General features: G+C 42.5%; 1 protein-coding gene across 4 annotated transcripts; it reads left to right on the forward strand.

Moving 5' to 3' along the window:
• Positions 1-658: 658 nt before the first annotated feature.
• On the forward strand, positions 659-20,937 carry ZNF711 (ZFX family zinc finger ZNF711). 4 transcript variants are annotated; one of them, XM_086850856.1, is made up of 9 exons: positions 659-771; positions 5,409-5,513; positions 6,304-6,834; positions 13,964-14,122; positions 14,921-15,067; positions 15,636-15,773; positions 16,909-16,956; positions 17,473-17,508; positions 18,079-20,937. In XM_086850856.1, exons 2-9 carry the CDS (start codon positions 5,435-5,437, stop codon positions 19,254-19,256), a joined length of 2,316 nt encoding a protein of 771 aa, XP_086706982.1. In that variant the 5' UTR covers positions 659-771; positions 5,409-5,434; the 3' UTR covers positions 19,257-20,937. The 4 variants fall into 4 exon arrangements, with proteins under 4 accessions (XP_086706982.1, XP_086706979.1, XP_086706983.1 ...); XM_086850853.1 differs by having other exon boundaries at positions 666-771; positions 17,473-17,616; XM_086850857.1 differs by having other exon boundaries at positions 742-823.
• The last annotated feature ends 107 nt before the right edge of the window (positions 20,938-21,044 follow it).

Below are 21,044 nucleotides of genomic sequence, written 5' to 3' on the forward strand. Positions count from 1 at the left end.
AGGAGAGGTAGAACAGGCACCAAGCATTGCCTAAGTCCTCCTTTGCTCAGGTTTGTATAGCAGGTGCTTAATCTTGTGACAGAGTAATGCAAAGTTTCCAAAACAAGTTGCTATGCTCCTTATGAGAAAGTTCATGTCTGTATCCTACTTTTATATATTAAAAAACTGTTTCGACGTTGTATTTACTTGGTAACCTTTAACCAGGTACGTCGGGTTTTCACTCTAAGAGACCCACAGAACTGAAACTGTTGCCCGAACTATTTAAATGTTGTGCGCTTTATTCACCAGAGGATTCCTGCACCCGGGCACCGGTGTGTGGGGGAACTCCCCTCATTACCCCCCGCGGTCCCCTCGCGGTGCCGGGGCCAGGAGCGGGGCTCCCCCGCGTTCCCCTCGCGGTGCCGGGGGCAGGAGCGGGGCTCCCCCGCGGTCCCCTCGCGGTGCCGGGGGCAGGAGCGGGGCTCCCCCGCGTTCCCCTCGCGGTGCCGGGGGGCAGGAGCGGGGCTCCCCCGCGGTCCCCTCGCGGTGCCGGGGGCAGGAGCGGGGCTCCCCCGCGGTCCCCTCGTGGTGTCGGGGGCGCGGGGGGGTCTGAGGGGGCGGCGGCGGCTGCGCCTGCTCGGCGCGCGGGGGCGCGCGTGACGTGCGGGGGGAGCGCAGCGGGGCCGCGCGCGCTCGCGGCCGCCGCCCGGCCCAGGCTGCGGGCGGAGCGGGCCCAGGCCCGGCCCGGCCCCGGCGCGTCCCGCGGGCCCGGCGCACCCCGGGCCTGCACAGGTGAGCCGGGGCACGGGCACGGGCACGCTGGAGACGCGCAGGCCGCGCTCCGGTACGGCCGCCGCGGTCGCGGTGGGCCGCGGCCGCCCCTGGGCGGGCGGGCGGGCAGGGAAGCCGCGGCCGGGCCCGCCGCTGCCGCGCCGGGCGGGTAGTGCGGGCGGGCCCGGCGGCGGAGCGACCGCGCGGGCGGGCAGAAAATGGCGGAACACAAGATGTCGGCCGGGCCGGCGGGGCGGGGAGGCCGCGGCTCAGGGCTGTGGAACGGCGTTATCCCGGCCGGGCCCGGGTTATTCCCGCCGGGACGGCGTTATCCCGGCGCTGTCCCCGCCTCCCGGGCCGCACCGCCGCAGGACACCCGCTCCTTTGTCCCCGCGCTCCCTCCGCCGCCTCCCCCCGCCCCGGCGGCACCGCGGGCGCGCCCGCGCCGGGCACGCGCGGGAGGGAGGGAGGGAAGGAGGGAGGGAAGCGCCGGGAGCTGCCGGGAGCCGCCGGCGCCAGCGGGCACCGACAGCCCCGGCCCTTGGGCACCGCCGCCCGCCTCTGCCCGTGATTTTTACTACGGGAAGTTTTATTGGTGCGACGCGTAGATGTAATATTTTTTTCTTTTTCTTTTTCTTTTTTTTTCTATTTTATTATTTTGTCTTAAGAGCCTTTAGCGCGTTTCAGGTAGCGAGACAAAATCTCGTTCGCTGGTTTTGTGTGTGGCATTTTAAATGGATTTAGACTATAAGTTGTCCTGATGCTTTCTAGGTGGACACAATAAAGGACTTTATAATGGATATGCTGGTTTTTCATACCCAGTCTGTTCTCTCCAAGGGTCTGTGTTAACCTGCACGTTATTTTATTAATTGGGGTTTTCTCATTAGGATTTTTACGCAAGCAGGACATTTCTCATTGCGTTTTTGTCAATTGCTGCATTAAAATTAGGAGTGGAAAAAATGAAAACTGTCATCAGGCGAGGATAATTTTTTGTTGTGCGACTATGATGTTAAGAAAGTAAATGGTTACACAGCATCTGGTTCGTATTTTTTCAACGGCATAGAAGTTTATTTATTGTTCCGTTGCTCTGTGTCTGAGCCTGGTTCTGTTGGTTTAATGCAAGTCTCATATTCAACTTGTAAATATCCAAAACACCAGCAGTGCATGATGCTGTGTTTTCCTTTGGAGCATGTAAACAAGATGCAAATTATTTAGAAGAATTCCAGTGTGTTAAAGGAGAGATTAAAGGCTGACCGTGCAATTAGGCTTCATGTGAAAATACATCACCTGAACCTTCTGGTAATAAAGATGTGTATAAATTGGGGAGATATTTGCAGGACCACAGAAAGAAAATACATTCCTAAAGCTATGTAAATAACGAGCATGTATTTAAGCTGTAATTGGCATGTTGTAATTGGTGTTCTGTAGAAATGTTTATGTTATACACATTTCAAGTATGGCAACAATGCCTGGAAACCAGAACTGGGTTTGGGAATTTCCTTGTCCCCTTGGGAACACCAATGATACCCTGTTTTTCCTGGGAAGGGTAGAAGTGCTGAAGCATTGGTTGTTATCCCTCCTCCTTAAAATGCTTTGCTGAAGATTTTTGCATTTGGAGTTATTTTTTAAGCTCTCTCTAAAATGAAAATATTCCTGGTTATTTTGCGATACTTTCTTTAGGAAGAGTAGGCTAAGAACAGATCAATGTCTATCCTGGGAGCAGAGAACACCAGATTTTCAGTTGAGTGTTGCTGTTAGGTGTCTTTAGGTCATCCCCAATTGCCAAACATTAATCTTGATTTTAAAAAACACAGAAGTAATTTACAGTTGTAGTCAGAGAGGTCAGATGTCCCTTCTACTGTAAAATTCATTGCTTGTCTCAGCTGACCCCATCTAAGGAAGAGTTTTGGCATAAAGAGCTGAAATAGATTGAAATGAACCTCAGGCTCATTAGAAAGAGAGCTGTTATTTTTCAGAAAAAGCAAAACCATTCCAGCTACAGACATATTTTAAAAATTTAGCCTTGAGATATTGCTCTGGGAGTCTCAGTGTAGGTTGTATGAAATACTATGAAATACTTCATTTTGGGATGTGATGATAATGTGCTCTTTCCTGAGCCAAGATAACATGATTTAATTAAAAATAAATCAACGAAAAAAATAATGGAATATTGTGAATATTTTATTGGCTGCTGCTAATAAAACATTTTCATTGTCTTTAAATATCCAGAGGAGAAGGGGAATTGGGAGGAAAAACTTGAGATGTTATAAGTTAGAGGAAGAGAGGATTGGATAAGTTTGGGATTGTGACAGGGTGTGGAATTGTGGCTTTCTGCCTGATTTCTCCCTTTCCAAAGCCATGATTGGATCTGCCTGTGGTGGTGTGGGTGTGTTACACAGTGTACTACGGGAGGGAAGCTGAGAAGAACCACAATTAATCACTGCACTGCATTTATTTGCTGTTCCCAATAACAAGATTTGCCTGCATATGTGACATGTGAAACTGCATCATCTGCACTGCTGCAACCAGTGAGCAGAACCTGGTTTGGGGCAGCTGTGGAACTTACCCAGGGTTAATTCTTCCAGCAGGAGCAGGAAGGGCTTTTCCTGCTCTCACTGCATTCCTTTGAGATCACAACGTTGATACAAAAAATAAATTTGTGATTGTGTGGTTGATTCCATCCTTTGTCTGCAGTGAGGGTTTACAAGAATCTTCTCCATAGGGTTGGTACAACTTCAGTGGGGTTCTTGCCTGTATATCATCCATCTCTGATTTTAGGGGAAGTTTACGGGATTGCTGGTGCAATCCCATAACTTTGGTTCTTTTTCTAGTCCTGTTAACTACCAGGAAAATACTCTTTTAGTGATAATTTGCTTTGCTGCAGAAATTTAAATTCACATTACGGTCTTACTTTGTATTAAATTTTTCTGTGTACCACAATATGTAATATAGTTGTGCATCTAATTATTCAATCTGAACATAAGTTGCTTATTGAGAAGGAAAAAAAGTCTGGCATGTTCTTCCTGTAATCTCAGATTGATTTAAATTAAGATAATTTCTCATATCCATTTACTTTGAAAAAAAGAGTTCTCTGAATGCAAAGGCTGTGGTCAGGAAATGTTAGATATTGCCTTCATTCTGAAATAGATAAATGAGCTATTTATGCTCTAGAGCTGCATTATATTTTGTACTAGCAAAAATTCATTAGGTACAGGGAGAATTTTGGATGGCTGTGGTGATAATTTTGGAGTGATGGAGCATTGCATTGAGGTTCTGGAGCTGCTCTGTGATCCTTAGAACGCTTAAAGAATTTGATTTTGGAGTGGAATTGAATTAGTAAAATCCTTGCCAGCTTTCCTCACGGATAATGTTTGACTTGTTCCGTATTCTTGAATTCAGACCTCCTTGGGGTGGATCGGTGGCTTTTCCTTCCGATTGCTATCACTGGGCACCTTTACTGGAGGAGCTCTGGAGTTTGGCAGGTCCTGGCTCTTCCTGAGTTCTTTGATTCTGCCTTAGAGGTGTCTCTGATTTTGGGCACTTGTTCCTACAGCTTGGCTTGACCTTGGCTGTGCTGGCTTTTGAGGTAGAACTCACTGCAGCAGGGTTGTCAAGTGTGTTCTACCACAAAGGAATTGGAGTTTCCCTCATAGTTTTGATTTAGATGCTAAAATTCAGTGAATTCTTGTGATGGGGCACTGGTGATTTATGAGATCTAGGAGAGCAAAAACAAGGTTGGTGCTACAAGAGGAAAGCGTCATACTTTGGAGGCTTACCCTTGAAAGATTTGTACTCCCTGCTCCTCTCTGCCCCACTCAGGTCACACAGGTCTGAGCTCTGACTCTGCTCTCACTTCCCACAGCTCCTAAAACTTTGCTCTGCGATTCTGTCACTTTTTCTGATTGGATTACCAGAGGGCAGAGTGGTACAAGATTTTAGTCTTGTGCAGCAGATTTTTTTTAGGCTTGAGATTTTTCACCTGTGAAAGCCTTGAGCTTTTTCTGATCCTGTGAGTGCTTCTGTGGAGTCACTTTGTCTGCACTGAGAACTTGTGTAAAGTCCTTGGGGTTGCAGCAAATTGCAAAATAATTCTGAATCCTCACACTTCAGTGTTTGGTAGCAATGCTGGAATGCTGATTTTCTCCTTCTCCCTTGTGTTTTTTGGGAACACAGTCAATTGATAAGTGCTTTCTCCTGCTCTGGGAGTGACTTTCTGTAGCTGTGCCTTGTCAAAGAGATTCAGCATCCCCAATTAAATTTATACCTTAAAATTGATTTTGAAGCGTCTCCTATATCCAAATTTTGAAAGAATTGGAAAAATTTATACTCCCAATACAATTCTCCACTTTCTTTATTGTAGCTCCACACATCCATAATGATAATTAGTTAATTAGTCTTGATAATTAGTTAATGAGTCTGTACAGACAGGGGCAGAGCAGAGGCTGCTTTGTGCACATTTGCTAATATTTATTGTTTTGCTAAGGTCAAAAAATATAAATCAAAATAGTAAAGTGAATTGTGTTAAGTGTTGTTTATGGTTTTCTTGAATTTTTGGATAAATATTTCTCTGTTTTTGTCAGTGTAACACATCAGTCCAGTAAAGCTGATCAACACAAGAACACTGTTAACCATAAATTCTCATTTTTGCTTTATTGCAGTTATTTGTGAATGAATTTGGCTGAATATGGATCCAGGTGGTGGAAGTCTTGGATTGCAAACACAGGAATCCAAAATGCCTCACACTATGATCATGCAAGATTTTGGTAAACTATTTTAAGTATTAAAAATAATAAGTAAAATCCAGAAAATTATCTCAGGTATTGGGAAGGACCATGTCTATACCAAAATATTTTCATTTGAATTACAACACTGAATAATGTTAATTACTTTTTTAAAATTCAGATAAGAACCATTTTCTTGAGTGTTTTCAAGATTAAAACTGCTGTTTGTTTGTTAAAATAGTTCGCTGTGCATTTTTTGTTATGTCTAGAAAAGTAGTCTGCAAATATGACTGGCCAGTCCAGTCTGGTAATGAAAACCAGGTTTCTACCTCCAGCCATTCCTTGTGATGTGGCAAATTGTTGGAAATTTTACTGTGAATGTTGCATAAAACTGAGTGGGTTTTTTTTTTAACAAGGCCCTTGCAGTGCAAAGGGTGAATCCTTCTAGTGTAAAAACAATTAATGGTTTGTTACTGCACTTCCAGTGTCAGGCAAGAATTCTGTGAAGATTCACATTGCTGCTGCAATGGAATGTTTTCTAACTGGGAGTTAAAAAAGAAGGGGACTGGACTGTCTAAACTAAAGCTGGCCTTTAGTTTTTAACAGATTTTGGGACATACTCCACATTATGTCTTGAAGTGGTGTGTTTTGTTTATCTGAACTTGTACAGAGCAGGCTGCTTTGGGCAGAAATGCAGAATGTGGATGTGGAGAAGTTACAGATGTTTACATCTGTGTTTAACTTGTCTGTGTGGTAACGCCATTCCTTAGATAGAGCAGTTGCCGGTGCAATAATTGTAACGTTTTTCTCCCGGTTTATGGTTGTTCCCTAGTGGCTGGAATGGCTGGCACTGCTCACATCGATGGAGACCACATTGTTGTGTCAGTCCCTGAAGCTGTCCTGGTTTCTGACGTGGTGACGGACGATGGGATAACCCTTGATCATGGCTTGGCAGCTGAGGTGGTGCAGGGGCCCGACATCATCACGGAGACGGACGTTGTCACCGAGGGCGTCATCGTTCCCGACTCCGTGCTGGAGGCTGATGTTGCCATCGAGGAGGCTTTGGACACCAGCGACCACGTTTTGACTTCTGACCTGATCACAGAAACCGTGCGCGTTCCCGACCAGGTGTTTGTGGCAGACCTTGTCACGGGCCCTGAGGGACACCTGGAGCACGTGGTGCAGGACTCCGTGGCCGGCGCCGACTCGCCCACCATGGTCTCGGAAGAGGTGCTGGTGACCAACTCGGATTCGGAAGCTGTCATCCAGGCAGCTGGGACTGTCCCTGGCTCCACCGTCACCATCAAAACCGAGGATGACGACGATGGCAAGAGCACATCTGAAGACTACCTGATGATATCTTGTAAGTCCACAGAGGTAGATGGAAGCAGGAGGGAGCTGAGCTGGAAGTGCTCTGGTGGGGAGAAGTTCCTGTAACTGGACTCATGGAACACTCAGGGAATAGGCTGGTGCCCAGTTAATTCCTGGTGTCTGGATTTGGGGGTTTTGATGCAAAATCACTGATACAACAAGAAAGAGAAGGACATTGATGCTGCTGAGTGAGTGGGTGTGTATGTTTGTGTTTCTGAAACTAGATATTCCAGGAAATTTAAGAAAAATACCTTGGAAAGTTAAACATTCAATTTATTTTGAATACGCAACTTTTTTTCTAAAAATACACCACAGGTATATTACAATGCCACGTAGATTCATGTAGATATAACATTGGGATTAATCAGGAGAATCCACTAAGAAATAGGGTTTTTTAAGATCTCTAATTCAAAGTTTTTTTAATGGGTCCACAAAATGTGGTTTGTTTAGCATATTAAAAATTATAATAGGCATTTCATTGTCTGTTGTGCTGTTCTGGGCTGAACTTGGAAATAAGGGGTCATGTTCATTAATGGATTGGCTCATTAACACATTCCAGTTCCCACACAGCATCCAACTCCATATGATCCTGTTGACAGGTAGCTGAAGTTGGCTGCTGAAAGAACCTTGGGTAATTTGTGTTTCTTCAGTGCTTACATTATACCCAAGGTACCAGTTGTTGCTGCTACACAAATTTGATAAAATATATTCCAAGTAATTTAAATTTTTTTACTTCATCAAATCACTTATTGAAATGTGAGTAGGTCAAAACAGATTTTATTTAGTCAGAAGCAATATGTTAAAAAAAAAAGTCAATGCCAAGTGTGTCAAAGTGTCAGTCTGTTCACAACAAGCTGCATTTATTAAAAATTTCTTGACAGAGGACACCACTGATTCATGATGATAATGATTTTCCTCTTTCATAGCATTTATGTGCTTTATGCAAAATATATTTTGATATTTGTTTTCGTTCAGTATAGGATGAACAGCAATGATTTTTAAAGCTTTCCATCATTACTGTGTCACTAACTGAAGTCAAAAAGAGGGTTTTTTGAATTAGGAACTTCAAAAATGCGTCGATAAAGCAAATTAGACCTGCAACAAAAAAAACCTCTGAGTGTTTTTGTAACAAAAGGAACACCATTTTTACAGTCAGTTGTTTCACTGAACAAATTCCTCCTTTCTGACAGAGTACTTAGGATGAGTTTATTCTGTAACTGGCTATTTCCCTTGTCATTGTAAGTACAGTCATCTTTGGGATTCCTTCTGAGAGAGATGAGTGATTGATGCTGATGATCCTGCACTTAGACCAGAGCATCTGAAGCTTTCAGTTGCCTGGTGGCCCCACGTGTGTCTGACACATTCCTGGTTTTGTCAGGTGTTCCCAAGCTTGCCTTTCACAATGTTTCAAAGCCGTTTTGAGACCTAGTTTTCAGCAAATTAAATTTTTATATATGTATAATCGTGATGTGCCTGAATAGTCCAAGTTGGAAGCTACATTATTCATTTAGGATTTTGTTTCAAGTAATCATTTAGATAAATTAAGGCAGTCATAGAATCTTTTAGGTTGGGAAAGAGCTGTAGGATTATTGAGTTTAATCGTTCTCCCGGCACTGCCAGGGCCACCACTGACCGTGTCCCCAGGTGCCACATGCGCATGGCTTTTGAATCCCTCCAGGGATGGACTGGACCCCACCAGTGCCCTGGGCAGCTGTGCCAGGGCTGCACAGCCCTTTCCATGGAGGAATTTTTGCACTGTCCAACCTGAGCCTCCTTTGAGCCAGCTCAAAGCTGTTCCCCTGTTCCCTGGGAGCAGAGCTCGACCCCCCGGCTGTCCCCTCCTGGCAGGGACTTGTGCAGAGCCAGAAGGTCCCTCCTGAGCCTCCTTTTCTCCAGGCTGAGCCCCTTTCCCAGCTCCCTCAGGAATTCTCCAGCCCCTTCCCAGCTCTGTTTCCTTCCCTGGACACGTTCCAGCCCCTCAATGTTCCTCTTGTCCTGAGGGGCCCCAAGGTGCCCCAGCAGTGCCCTGATCCCCCTGGACACCATTCCTGATCCAAGCCCAGTGCCATTGGCCTCTTGTCCACTGGGCACCCCTTGGCTCATGTCCAGCTGCTGGCACCAGCACCCCCTGGGCCTTTCCCAGCCCGTCTGCCCCAGCCTGGAGCTTTCCATGGGGTTATTGTGACTCCAGGTTAGGACCTGGCACTTGTGAATCCCCACAATTGGCCTCAGCCCGTGGATCCACCCTGTCCAGACTCCCCTGAAGAGCTTCCCACTTCCAGCATCAACACTTCCCCAGCTCAGTGTCACCTGCAAAGCTGACCCCTTCATCTGGAGCACTGATAAAGATCTTTGAGCTCTGTTGTGTTTCTAAGTTTTGAGCCTGTGTTGTGCTGGAGATGCCAGCCTGACTCCACAAAGTGTCTGCTATCGTGTTTTTTCAGTGGTAATGAATCATTCTTATGCAGTTGTTAATTTTTTTTTATAGTTTAAATATTACCCTTGAATTTGTTTTGTTTATGGAGATAATGTGTTGTGTAGAATAGATAAAGACCTCAATTTATCAAGCAGGTCAAAACTTTTTATTTACTTAAATGTATTCAACTGTCAAGTGCTGTCAATATTGTAGAAAGTGAATTTTACAGTATTTCATTGGGATGTATGTATAGGACTGTTGAATTATTTTTATAATGTAAATCACACCAAAGTGATACTTCTAAAGAATTTCAAAATACTTGTCTTTTAATGAAATTTAGCATCTAAAAAGGGGAGACTTTAAAATGCCAGATATGCCATTAGGGAATACCATCAGTTGTTCTGTGGAACACAGGTGGGAACTACCAAAATATGACATTTTAGGGTATGGAACTGACTGTGGAGTTTTAATTTCCCTTATGCTTGTTGGGTTGCAGCTTAAATGACAGAACCATAGAATGGGTTGGGTTAGAAGGGAGTGTACTGAAAGGTGGTATTGCACCATTTTGAGGTGACATTCCCATGTAGATACTTTATGCACTTCTAGTAATTACATTTTCTGTGTAAATACTATTTGGACAATAGTAAGTTTGTCTTGATAGTTGTATGACTATCTGTATATGATTTTGTGTTTGGAAATTTTCATTGGAAGATTATCACCACTCTGCAGATAAATTCAGCTTTTTCAAACCAGCTTTATAAGCATAGGACTTAAAAAATCTATTTTTGATACGTTCACAACACAAAAACCACAAGGTGTTCACGATTCTTTGCTTTAAACCATCAGAACACCTTGATAAAAAAGAATTGAATCCCAAATGCGGTGGTGGGCCCCTGACCCCAGCCCTTGTCAGAGAGAGATGGAGCTGGTGAGCAGCACATCCCGTGCTGCAGGGGCAGTGGGCAGTGGAGCTGAAGCCTCCCCTCTTTTGTTTTTCAGGTTTGCGATATTCAGACCCACAGCGGGTTGCCAGCCCCCGCTCCGCGTGCCGGCCCCATGCACTATTCTGGTGACCTCAAAGCCACCACTGACCCACACTGGAGCTGGCCCGGGGGTAAGGTACTGTGCCACCAACACCTCCTTTGTAGTGTCTTACACTGTTGCCTCATTTGCTAAACATTTTAGGATTCCTACTGCTCTATTTGAACCTATGGGACTTAAGTAGATCAGACATTAGAAAAACCCGGAGAATTGTCAAAGCGTGGGACTTACCTTGCCCTCGTGTTGCTCCTCTGGTGGCTGTGGTATCACCAGCATAGTGCATGTGAGGCATCACATGGATTGGGAGCTGGCAATCCACAGTGAATCTGGACATCACACACCTGAAAACAGCCAAGCCAGGTAAGTTTAACTCTGGGAGTGTGCTGAGTTTTCCTTTAAAGCTTGTTCACTCAGGAGGATTCAGCATCTGTTTATGGAGGTTCTCTGTTGTGTTTTTTCAGTTTATTTTAAGGGACCAGATAATAACGTGTAGTGCTTCTGGTGGGTGAGTCAGAGCTGGAAGACACTTTGATATTCCATTGACTGAAAGGAAGCAAGCATTCACTGTTCCCCTGAGCTATCCCTGGGAAAAGCAGCAGGGAATTTAGCACTGATGGGTTAGCAATGATTGAAGGCATCTTACTTAGACAGCAGAGTATTTTCATGTGCTGTTCTAAAAAACAATAATATTTTGGAACCTGACAAAGATAACTTGCCCTGCTGTGTTTTCTCTTCCTGAGTCTGTTTAAAAGGTAGATGGAAGCCATGAGATTTCCTTCAGATATGACAGGACTTTAAGCAAAAGCAATTTCCAATTCAGTGTGTTCTGTTGTATTTGAAACAAAAAGCAACATCTTACAGATAACAGTTTATCTTGACATAGTTTTCCCATCCCAGATGATATTTTCCAAATTTTGCTATATTACACATTTGCTTTTTTAGAAAAGTGATCCCAGAGGCCCTGGATACGCAAATTTCCTGATAGGTTTCCATTTTTTTAGCTTAAATTGTAAAGACTGACTTTTTTGGAGAATACACAGGATGGTTAATGGTGTAGAAGTAACCACAAATGTTAAAAATACTGTTCTAAGTTTGCCCCTCTAAAACAGGAGTCCCTGTTTTTAAAGGATATTGAAGATTTGGGGGCTTTACAGGCAATATTTAAAAACAGCAGGAAGTTGCTGTTGTTAAGTAATTTCCCAGAGCAGAAAACCTTACTTCTGTTAGACTGGTAACGTGTTAAGTTTATAAAATATATGAGTTTAGAAAAAATTTGTGTTGCTTGAGGTGCAGATTTGAAAAGAACCTTATTACTGCCTCCCAATTCTAGATTAGCAGGGTTTGTAAGCTTTGAAATATTTTTTTTGGCAGTCATAGAGCTGGGTATGTAATCCCTCCTTGTACTGGGAATTACCTCCAGTCCTTCCAACACTCCCACTTGCAGTGGGAATGGTCATTGTATTAAATTAAGCTTCTATTTATCATTTTCGAGAACATGCATAAGAAATTCTAAACGTTAAGAGACTTGCAGGTGAAAAAAAAAAAGTCTTTAATAAATCCATGTTTAGTAAATGTATGGAAATACTTATCCAAGATAAGGGAATTTCAGCATCTCCAGTTCTCTCTCTTCTGACAATCCCATTCTGGCAGCATAAAAAATGTCAATTAGCAGGTGCAGTAACACTCCCACAGTGGACATAAAGGGGTTTAACGACCTGGTGCTGGGAAAGTGGATTTCAGAGGAATATTGCAGGTTCTCTGTTGTGGCTCTCTCAGTGTTTGTGTTCTGACTGTTGCCAGTGTCCTGCCAGGTCACACGAACATCAGGCAGCATGTGTCAGACTCCCACTCATTAGGGTGCTGATGTTCCTGGCATTGATTGCAGTAGAGATGTAGAAAGTTATTTTAATTAAAAAAGCAAAAACTCTTCCTCAGGAAAGTTTTTTTTACTGATCCATATTTGACTTCTTCAGCAATGGAATTAATCCTTTAGTTACCAAAAAAAAACCCCAAACTCCACCAAATAGCTAAACCAGCATTTTTAAAATGTTTTCAATAGATGTTTGAGGTTATAGAGCCTGGTACTGCTAACAGCAAGGTTGTGGGATCAATCCCCATATGGATCATTCACTTAAGAGTTGGACTTGATGATCCTTGTGGGTCCCTTCCAACTCAGAATATTAATTTTCATCAAAGTATAGACTTCATGGAGGTTCTAAAAACCAAATATTTGCTTGTACTTACCCACATTTTATCCAGTTCTGTCCTCAGTAACTTCTGTACTCACCTGGTGCAGTCCAAGATTTATGAATAGAAATGAGGTTTCCCAGTGCTGTGAGCTGGGTAGGTCCATGGAACCTTGTCCATGAGTGGGAAGAGCTTTCTTTGGGATTGCTGGGATGGATTCCCACTCCCCTGCTGCAGGAGAGGCTGCTCCTTCCCACCTCTCCAGTTTAGCCCAGAGCTGAAGGGGTTAAAGCAGCTCTTGGGAGCAGCTACCAGTGCCCTGGGAGCAGGAAACTGGGAGGGGACTGGGGAGCACTGCAGCCATCCCAGGTAAGGCAGCTTTTCCCAGGGATCAGACCTTGGTGTGCCCGTGGAGTTGGGAAGCTCTGCTGTCACCCCAGTGTTCGTTTGAAGGAGTTTAGTGCACACATATTTTAATGTTACGTGTGCAGTAAAATAGTGTTTCCCTGGAATGTATTTCATTCAGATTTTGTCTACATTTTGTGGGATTCTTCTCTATTTAGAGGACTTCAGTGGGTGTTCAGCACTGCACAGGTTTGTGGTGACCATCTGCACAGGAACTGAATTTATCCTCAAATAGAAGTGTGTCAGTGCATGTGGCAGAGAGATGCTGAGTTCAGTGCCCTCTGTGTTGGCAATTTGAGGTGTATCTATGGTTGTCTCTGTGAATTCCCTTTGTACCAAAATATGTTGCTTTTAATAGTTTGGATGTAATATTTTTCTTCTAAATTAATTGAACATTTTGAATGTATAAACCTAATAATCAGCAAGTGAGTTGTGTAAAGAATGAGAAGTCAATCTCTCATAGTATTTGGATTTATTGTCACTGCATCTTTTAATCAGCTGCATATCATGCATTAATCTTCATTAATATGTATGTTTTCAAGTGGTAAATTTGATAAAATCATCATTTACTTTAGGGAGAAGATAGTCATATTTTTGATGCACATTTCTTTAACTGGAATATGCTCCAAGTCATCACACTCCACAAGAGTTTCAGCCACTATATTTTAGTCACTATGCATCAGAGTGAAATTTTTGAGAACTCTTAGACTGTAACAGGCAATTCTGGGTTAATTTTAAACGCTTTTGTATAGATATTTAATTTTAATTATTGATAAATCTTTGCTTTCTAAGAGTAATAGTTTCATCCATAACCAGGTACCTCATTCCCTTTGATGACAAGCTCCCTCTTGTGTCCTTCATTCTGAAATTCCTGTTGTGTTTCCGGAGTTGTGCTAAGATACTGAACTTCTGGAATCTTTTGAAATTTCTTGAGATGAGCTGCTTTTAAAGGACACTTAGGAATACAGATCTTACCTATGCATGGGGAGAATAGTGGAGAAAATCATGCTACTGATTACTTTGACTTCTAAAAATGTGTTTGAACCTCATTATTATTCTCTTTTCTTTGCAGTGGATGATGTTGGAGAGAAATTGGACCATATAGGAAGCACTCCCTTGAAGATCAGCACCGAGGTGGCAAATGATGATGTTGCTAAAGATGATGGCTTTGGTTCAGAAGTTATCAAAGTCTACATATTTAAAGCTGAAGCTGAAGATGATGTTGAAATAGGTACCTTGAAATCCTATTTATTCTTTCAGTTGTGTGAAGTGTTTCAGGGGCTTTCTGTTTGTTCTTCATTCCACATAATCCAGTGACTGGAGTGTTTTGTAGAATGTGGCATTTGTGGAGATGCAGCAAATGCTGGGTGTGGATTAGTCTCAAGTTCTTTTTTTATTAGCAGGGCTATTTTCAGGCAGCCAAAGCCCAAATATAGAAGTGGTTGTGTGTCTGCAGCTGTTTTCTCAGCTGCTGCTTTTCTCTGACTTTGCAAGACACAAGTGTGTCAGCACAGCAAAGCCTCTGGAGTGGATCCCTTTTGTTGGTGGGAGTCCTTGATGGCCTTTGCAGAGAGAGGGGAGGATTTCTGGGGCTGCAGCTGAACCAAGGCACTCAGAAATTCCCTGCAGTTCCCTTTCCCCCCAGACTGCCCAGCACTCCCCGTGCTCTGAGGGGATGCACAACTCACCTGTGTCTGAAAAACCTGAAAAAGCAGAATTTGAGTTGAATTGAACTGGTTGTTCTTGGAGCTAAAACCTCTGGATCATTCCCAGGCTGTATTCCCAAAATGCAGTTTGTTCCTCTGAGGATGGGCTGCCAGTGTCCAGGGACAGAAGGGACAGACTGCTCATGCAGCAGCAGGGAGAACCAAAATCTCTGATGGCTGAGAGGTAACTCCCAGCAAGGGTTTTCTCAGCTGCCCTCAGGGAGATGGTCCCAGCAAGTCAAAAAAATACTTGGATTTGAAATTAATCTTACCAGTGTCTTTGTTCACATTGACTTAATGTGTGTAACTTCTTTTTGTTCAAGGTGGGACAGAAATTGTCACTGAGAGTGACTTTCACAATGGCCATTCTGTAGCTGGAGTCATTGAACAAGGAGGTGTTGGGAGAATGCAGCGAGAAAAAATGGTTTACATGGCTGTTAAGGACTCTTCTCAGGAAGATGAAGATATTAGTAAGCATAATAAATATTTTTGTTTCTCATGCTGTTTGTACACTCTTATAACCATCATTCTTAAGGAAGGACACTTTAAATTTTTTTCTGAAGGATTGTTCAGCCTAAAGTAGTAGAAAACTAAGCTCATCTTCCCTAAAAATAAAATGCAGGCTATTATTATTTTAAAGTGATGCGGATAATGCACTTTATGCATACTGTGTGCAATCATTTCATTATTTATATTAAATTTAACATGTCCATGGTTGAAGTTAATGAGGTTAGTCAAACTTCTTTTCTGTTTTCCTACTGTGAATTAAGCAGCTTTCAAACAAAGTGGCAAATGTCATCAATTGCAAGTTCATGAGTTTGCATATTGGAAATTTTGTGGGCACTTGTTTTGGATTGGTATTTATTGATACATGTTTTCTCTCTTTAAGGAATGTCTGAATAAGCAATGATCCCCTAAATGCCAAAGGAAGAAAATTAATTTATAATGGGTATCAATCAGAGCGAGAGCAAATTAAATGAAGGAAAAGTTAGGACCGGCAGAATAAAATTAAAGATTTATTCTCCTCCCTTCATCCAGGCTGTGCTGAAATAGCAGATGAAGTTTATATGGAAGTTATTGTAGGGGAAGAAGAAGCCACATCCCTTCCAGACACCCAGCTTGAGGACTCTGGCGTGAATAAAACATTTGTCCCCGTTGCTTGGGCTGCTGCTTACGGTAGGAACCTGTGCTTCTTTCCTGAAAATCCCTGCCATTATTTCCTCCCTCATCCAGCTGCCAGCATCTCTGGGATGACCTCACCTTGTTCTTGGGGTTTGGAAGCAGCTCCTGATCTCTGCCATCCAGTAATTGCTGTGTGTTGTGTTTCATGGAGTAGAAAGGAGAGCTTGTTAGAAGTTTGCTTTTGTTTCAGATCCCAGCTCAGATGTACTGAGTATGTGGGGTTCAATGCTTTGATGTTGAAGATCTTAAACAACGAGAACAGCATTAAGTATTTTACATTAGTAGAGGAAGGGGGAAAGAATGTAAAAAGGGAATAGTAGGAATTAACATGTTCCTAATAATTTCAGTTTACAAAATAATTTCACACAACATGTTTTAAACCTGTTAGTCCTTCAGGTGAGAAATAAAAAAGTGATTTTGTTTTCGAGCTGTGGAAGTGTCTTAGGATATATTGTGAATTCTGTCTATTCTTTTGTGTAATTTCCTTGGATTTTGGTGTATTAAATGTTTGTTAAGAGGGTACCAAGTTATCCGTAGTTTGTTACAATTAATTAAGCATGTCAGTGAAATTTCCTTGGTGCAGTAATGAGAGCCCAGCAGTTGGGCTGGTAAAGTGCTTCAGACCCACAGAGGTTTGGCACATAGCAGCAAATACTTCCAGTGCAAAATGAGGAATGTGGTCCTGAGGTATTCCTTGTGCATCTCCAACACTCCGTTGTGCTGAGAGGCTGATAAGGGAAGGGCCAAGTCCTCTTATCTGCCTGCTTATACTCCAGACAGATAACGTGCTTCCACCTCAGGAGCAAAGTGTGCATTTCAGATGACCTCTGCATTGCTATCTGAGGGGATAGATGAGGTCAAAAGTTTGCAGAGCATATTAATACTGAAAAGCAGGAGAGCCAGCAGGGTAAGCATGCAAACACAGATGGGGAGGATATTAACTCCTCCCAGAGATGGGATTTTGTCTCCTGAGGCTCATGATTATACAACACCGAACTGCACATCTCCACTTGGATGGTGTTAACTTGTTACTTATTAGCTGTTAGTTTTCTCTCATTATCAGGCTTTCAAAGGCAGCATCTTTAAAAAGAATATTATTTTATAATGACTAAAATACCATTTTCTGCAGGAGATGAAAGAAGGCTTCCCCGAAGATACGAAGATGGTCAAGCGGCAGGTGAGAACTTTTTAACAGCATTAAAACTAAAACTGTCTTTGAAAAAATAGACATTTCTGTGTCAGTGCTCCTAATCAGAGATGCAAAGAATGAGTCATAAATTAAATATTGAAGGACTTCACAGTCTTTCTCTACTGTTTTGAATGAAAACAATTCTAGATGTCTGTAGGCCTTTGGAAGGGGTGGGGAAGTTGGGAGGCGCTGCCAAATTTCTAATGTAGTTTTGCAGACAGAAAAAAGATAATGCAGTTGTTAAGAAGTAAAAACAAGTTGAATAAATATCAAGGAATATCTTTAGAAATTAATCAGTGTTTAAACAATCATACCCTTGACTTTTGCCAGGAAAGATAGATAGAGGTTGCTATTAGCACACTTATTTTTAATGTATGTTGGTGGTAGAGGAGTGGGCAATGCTTGATTTTAAGAAGTAGATAATGCTGCTGTGCAATTCCAGTCGTCAGTCCCAAAGAAACAAGTTGTTTAAGGTTTTTTATGGTGTCTAATTTTTGTTTCTAGGAAATAACTTGGATACACGATTAGAAAACAAAAACGGTAATGCAACACAGTACCTGCAGATTTGTGATAGCATTAGCACTAATAGAGTGCTCAAACAAAAAACCAAGAAAAGGAGGAGAGGAGAGGCCAGGCAATGGCAAACAGGTAAACACTGGATGGTTACGGTATTGTCATGGAGTGCCACTACTCCTGTCCTATTCCTTTTCTCTTTTTTAAGCTGATGCAGAATTAAAAGCTATAAATGATGATTTGCGTATTTCCTGTGTCCTTCCCCCCTCCAGTTCTGTGCCTAGAAAATGTCATATTTTGCTATTCAAAGTCAGTACACTCAGGGCTGATGCAATTCATTGGAATGCTGCAAGCTATTAAAAAGTACCCACGGCTATATTCAGTGCACATGTGATATTCCTGTTCTGTTTGAGCAGTTTCTAAATCAGAACTATATAAACTATAGGTGCTGTGGATTGGTTGTTTTTAAACTACTGAGCCACTCTCTCTCTGCTGCAAGTGTAAGTGCATGAATCTGAACAGCACTTGGCTGATTGAAAACTTCTTAATCAGTAAATGTGTTTCCTTCATAACTTGTTTTTGTTTGTTCAAAAACAGCTGTTATAATAGGTCCTGATGGACAGCCCTTAACAGTTTACCCTTGTCATATTTGTGGGAAAAAATTTAAATCCAGAGGATTCTTGAAAAGGCATATGAAGAACCATCCCGATCATATGATCAAGAAGAAATACCAGTGTACAGACTGTGACTTTACAACTAACAAAAAAGTAAGTTTCCACAATCATCTGGAAAGCCATAAACTTATAAATAAAGTTGATAAAACGCACGAGTTTACAGAGTACACGAGAAGATACAGAGAGGCGAGTCCGTTGAGTTCCAACAAACTCATCCTGAGGGACAAGGAGCCCAAGCTCCACAAGTGCAAATATTGTGACTATGAGACTGCAGAGCAGGGGCTGCTCAACAGGCACCTGCTGGCAGTCCATAGCAAGAACTTCCCTCATGTGTGCGTGGAGTGCGGGAAGGGCTTCCGCCACCCCTCGGAGCTGAAAAAGCACATGAGGACCCACACGGGGGAAAAGCCATACCAGTGTCAGCACTGCGTGTTCAGGTGTGCTGACCAGTCCAACCTGAAAACTCACATCAAAACCAAACACGGCACCGACCTGCCCTTTAAATGTGAGCACTGTCCCCAGGCCTTCGCCGACGAGAAGGAGCTGCAGCAGCACACCGAGCTCTTCCAAGGGCATAAGACTCACCAGTGTCCCCACTGTGACCACAAGAGCACCAACTCCAGTGACCTGAAGCGACACATCATTTCAGTGCACACCAAGGATTTTCCCCACAAGTGTGAGGTGTGTGAGAAAGGCTTCCACCGGCCCTCGGAGCTCAAAAAGCATAGCGAGACCCACAAAGGGAAAAAGATCCACCAGTGTAGGCACTGTGACTTCAAAACCTCGGATCCCTTTGTGCTCAGTGGGCACATCCTCTCCGTTCACACCAAGGACCTGCCTTTTAAATGCAAAAGGTGTAAAAGGGGCTTCAGGCAGCAGAACGAACTGAAGAAGCACATGAAGACCCACAGTGGCAGGAAGGTGTACCAGTGCCAGTACTGTGAGTACAGCACCACGGACGCGTCGGGCTTTAAGCGCCACGTCATCTCCATCCACACCAAAGACTACCCCCACAGGTGTGAGTACTGCAAAAAGGGCTTCCGCAGGCCCTCCGAGAAAAATCAGCACATAATGAGGCACCACAAAGAGGCCATAATGTGATAGGTGAGCTCCAGAGGAAGCGATGTAGAAACTGTGATATGCTAATTGGGGAAAAAAATAAATCTCACGAACTGTTTCTCCTGGTTTCAAAGCTTGATATTAAACCATAACTTTACATTCTTTGTATTAAAAGTCTTAAAAAGTATTAGGGTTGGCAGGGGATCTCATAGCCCTATGATTGTTGCTGATCAGAACCTAAAGAGCACTAGAGAATGCAGAGGATGGATGAATGTTTTAAATTTGCAGAAAGATGGATGAATGTCTCCAAGTGAACAGTATTTGCCATTGCTGAGTCTAGAGGACAGGGCAGAGCTGATTGTGTGACCCATTCTGTCAGTCCCAACGTGTCTCCAGTATGGAAACAGATCCCTGGTGGGGTGAGCTATGGAGGGTTTGCAAAGGAGCCCCCTCTTCACTTCTTGTGCAGTTTGGAACGGGGAGTTTTAGTCAGACACTTCATCACAACGTTTTCAATTGTGCCTAGAATTTGAATTCCAGAACTGGCAAAATTTGGGGGGGTGGGGGGCGGGGGTGTCCCTTGTTTGGTTTGGGGTTTTTTTTTTCAAACATTTCATAGGGAAACTTTTTGGTTTCCTTTATTAGTTTAGGTCCAAGAAGCATTTTTTTACTGGTTTTCAAAGCTGCTAACCTATTTTATTGCAGGATATGATGTTTAAAATAGAGCATTATGTTATGGTCTCAGAGGTGGTGTTCTGGTGCTAGGGTTAAAGATGTATATGTGTATAATTTCCCTTTTTTTATCTGAAACTACAGTTGAATGTTGTTCAGTATGGCACATATAACAAAATTAACTTTGAATTTGACTTTTTTTTTTTAAAGGATAAAAATGGATGCAGCTCATAGTGTTGTGACTCAACACTAATTTTTTTCATTGCTACTTTAAAGTCTTCTCTAAAAAGAATATTAAAAGCAGTTGAAAACTGTAGGGGTTTTTTAATTAAAATTCAGAGTACTTAGAGGTTCTTTAGGGCAGTGTTCTTAACAGGTATGACAGTTACTGTCCTACCTCCTAATAGGAAATTTTCCATATAGACATAAAAATGCACCTTTTAATCGATTCTTTTAAAAAAAGATCTATACCATGCTATAAACATGCATTTTCAATCTGTAAGAAAGTATATATGCAGTATTTAACCAGAAAAATCTGCTGCCACTAGAGTTTGGAGGTGGATCTTGAGTTTACAGTGTATACATTTAAAATATGCATCCCTTTAAAAATGCTTTGTGTTAGCATGCTGCAAATCCAATGGCGCTTATATAACGAGCTGGTCTAGGGCTATTTAATGAAAAACCTGGTCATAAATGTTATGCATATAATGTGTATTTTTTACTTTTTTTAGTTGCTTCATGTTTGCACACAGCTGTTCACATGAGAAATTGTAACTTCATGCTATATTGTGGCTTTGTGTTCCAGATAATGTTCATATTTTGTTTTTGCACCAGATGAGAATCAGTTCCTTGAGAATAAATTTTTTTTATATTTCTAAACTTCAGAAAGTTAAAATTTGGGAAATCTCTTAGACAAATAAGTGTTTTATGTGGCTGTAAAAAATGATGTACACGCTGTAAAATAAGATTGTCACTGTTCTGTGGGATTATTATTTCTAAATGTGTTACTCATCGTAACGGGCATACAATAAAACGCATCTCTTGCACTCCAGATTTTTTGGAGTTTCCTTTTCATTTATGGTGTTTAGGAAAGTCCCATTCTCTGTAAATTTGCCTGATAATTTTAATTGCATTATTCACTAATTAATATGTAATCAC

Source organism: Cyanistes caeruleus, chromosome 14, assembly GCF_971803275.1.
Source record: "Cyanistes caeruleus chromosome 14, bCyaCae1.hap1.1, whole genome shotgun sequence".
Lineage (NCBI taxonomy): Eukaryota > Metazoa > Chordata > Aves > Passeriformes > Paridae > Cyanistes > Cyanistes caeruleus.

What these genes read in the sequence shown, in the direction of transcription:
- ZNF711 (XM_086850853.1), top strand. Translation starts at nt 5,435, where the DNA reads ATGGATCCAGGTGGTGGAAGTCTTGGATTGCAAACACAGGAATCCAAA. An exon ending in TGAAGATGATGTTGAAATAG is followed by an intron (nt 14,123 to 14,920) that starts GTACCTTGAAAT and finishes TTTTTGTTCAAG; the next exon opens with GTGGGACAGAAATTGTCACT. An exon ending in TGCTTGGGCTGCTGCTTACG is followed by an intron (nt 15,774 to 16,908) that starts GTAGGAACCTGT and finishes CATTTTCTGCAG; the next exon opens with GAGATGAAAGAAGGCTTCCC.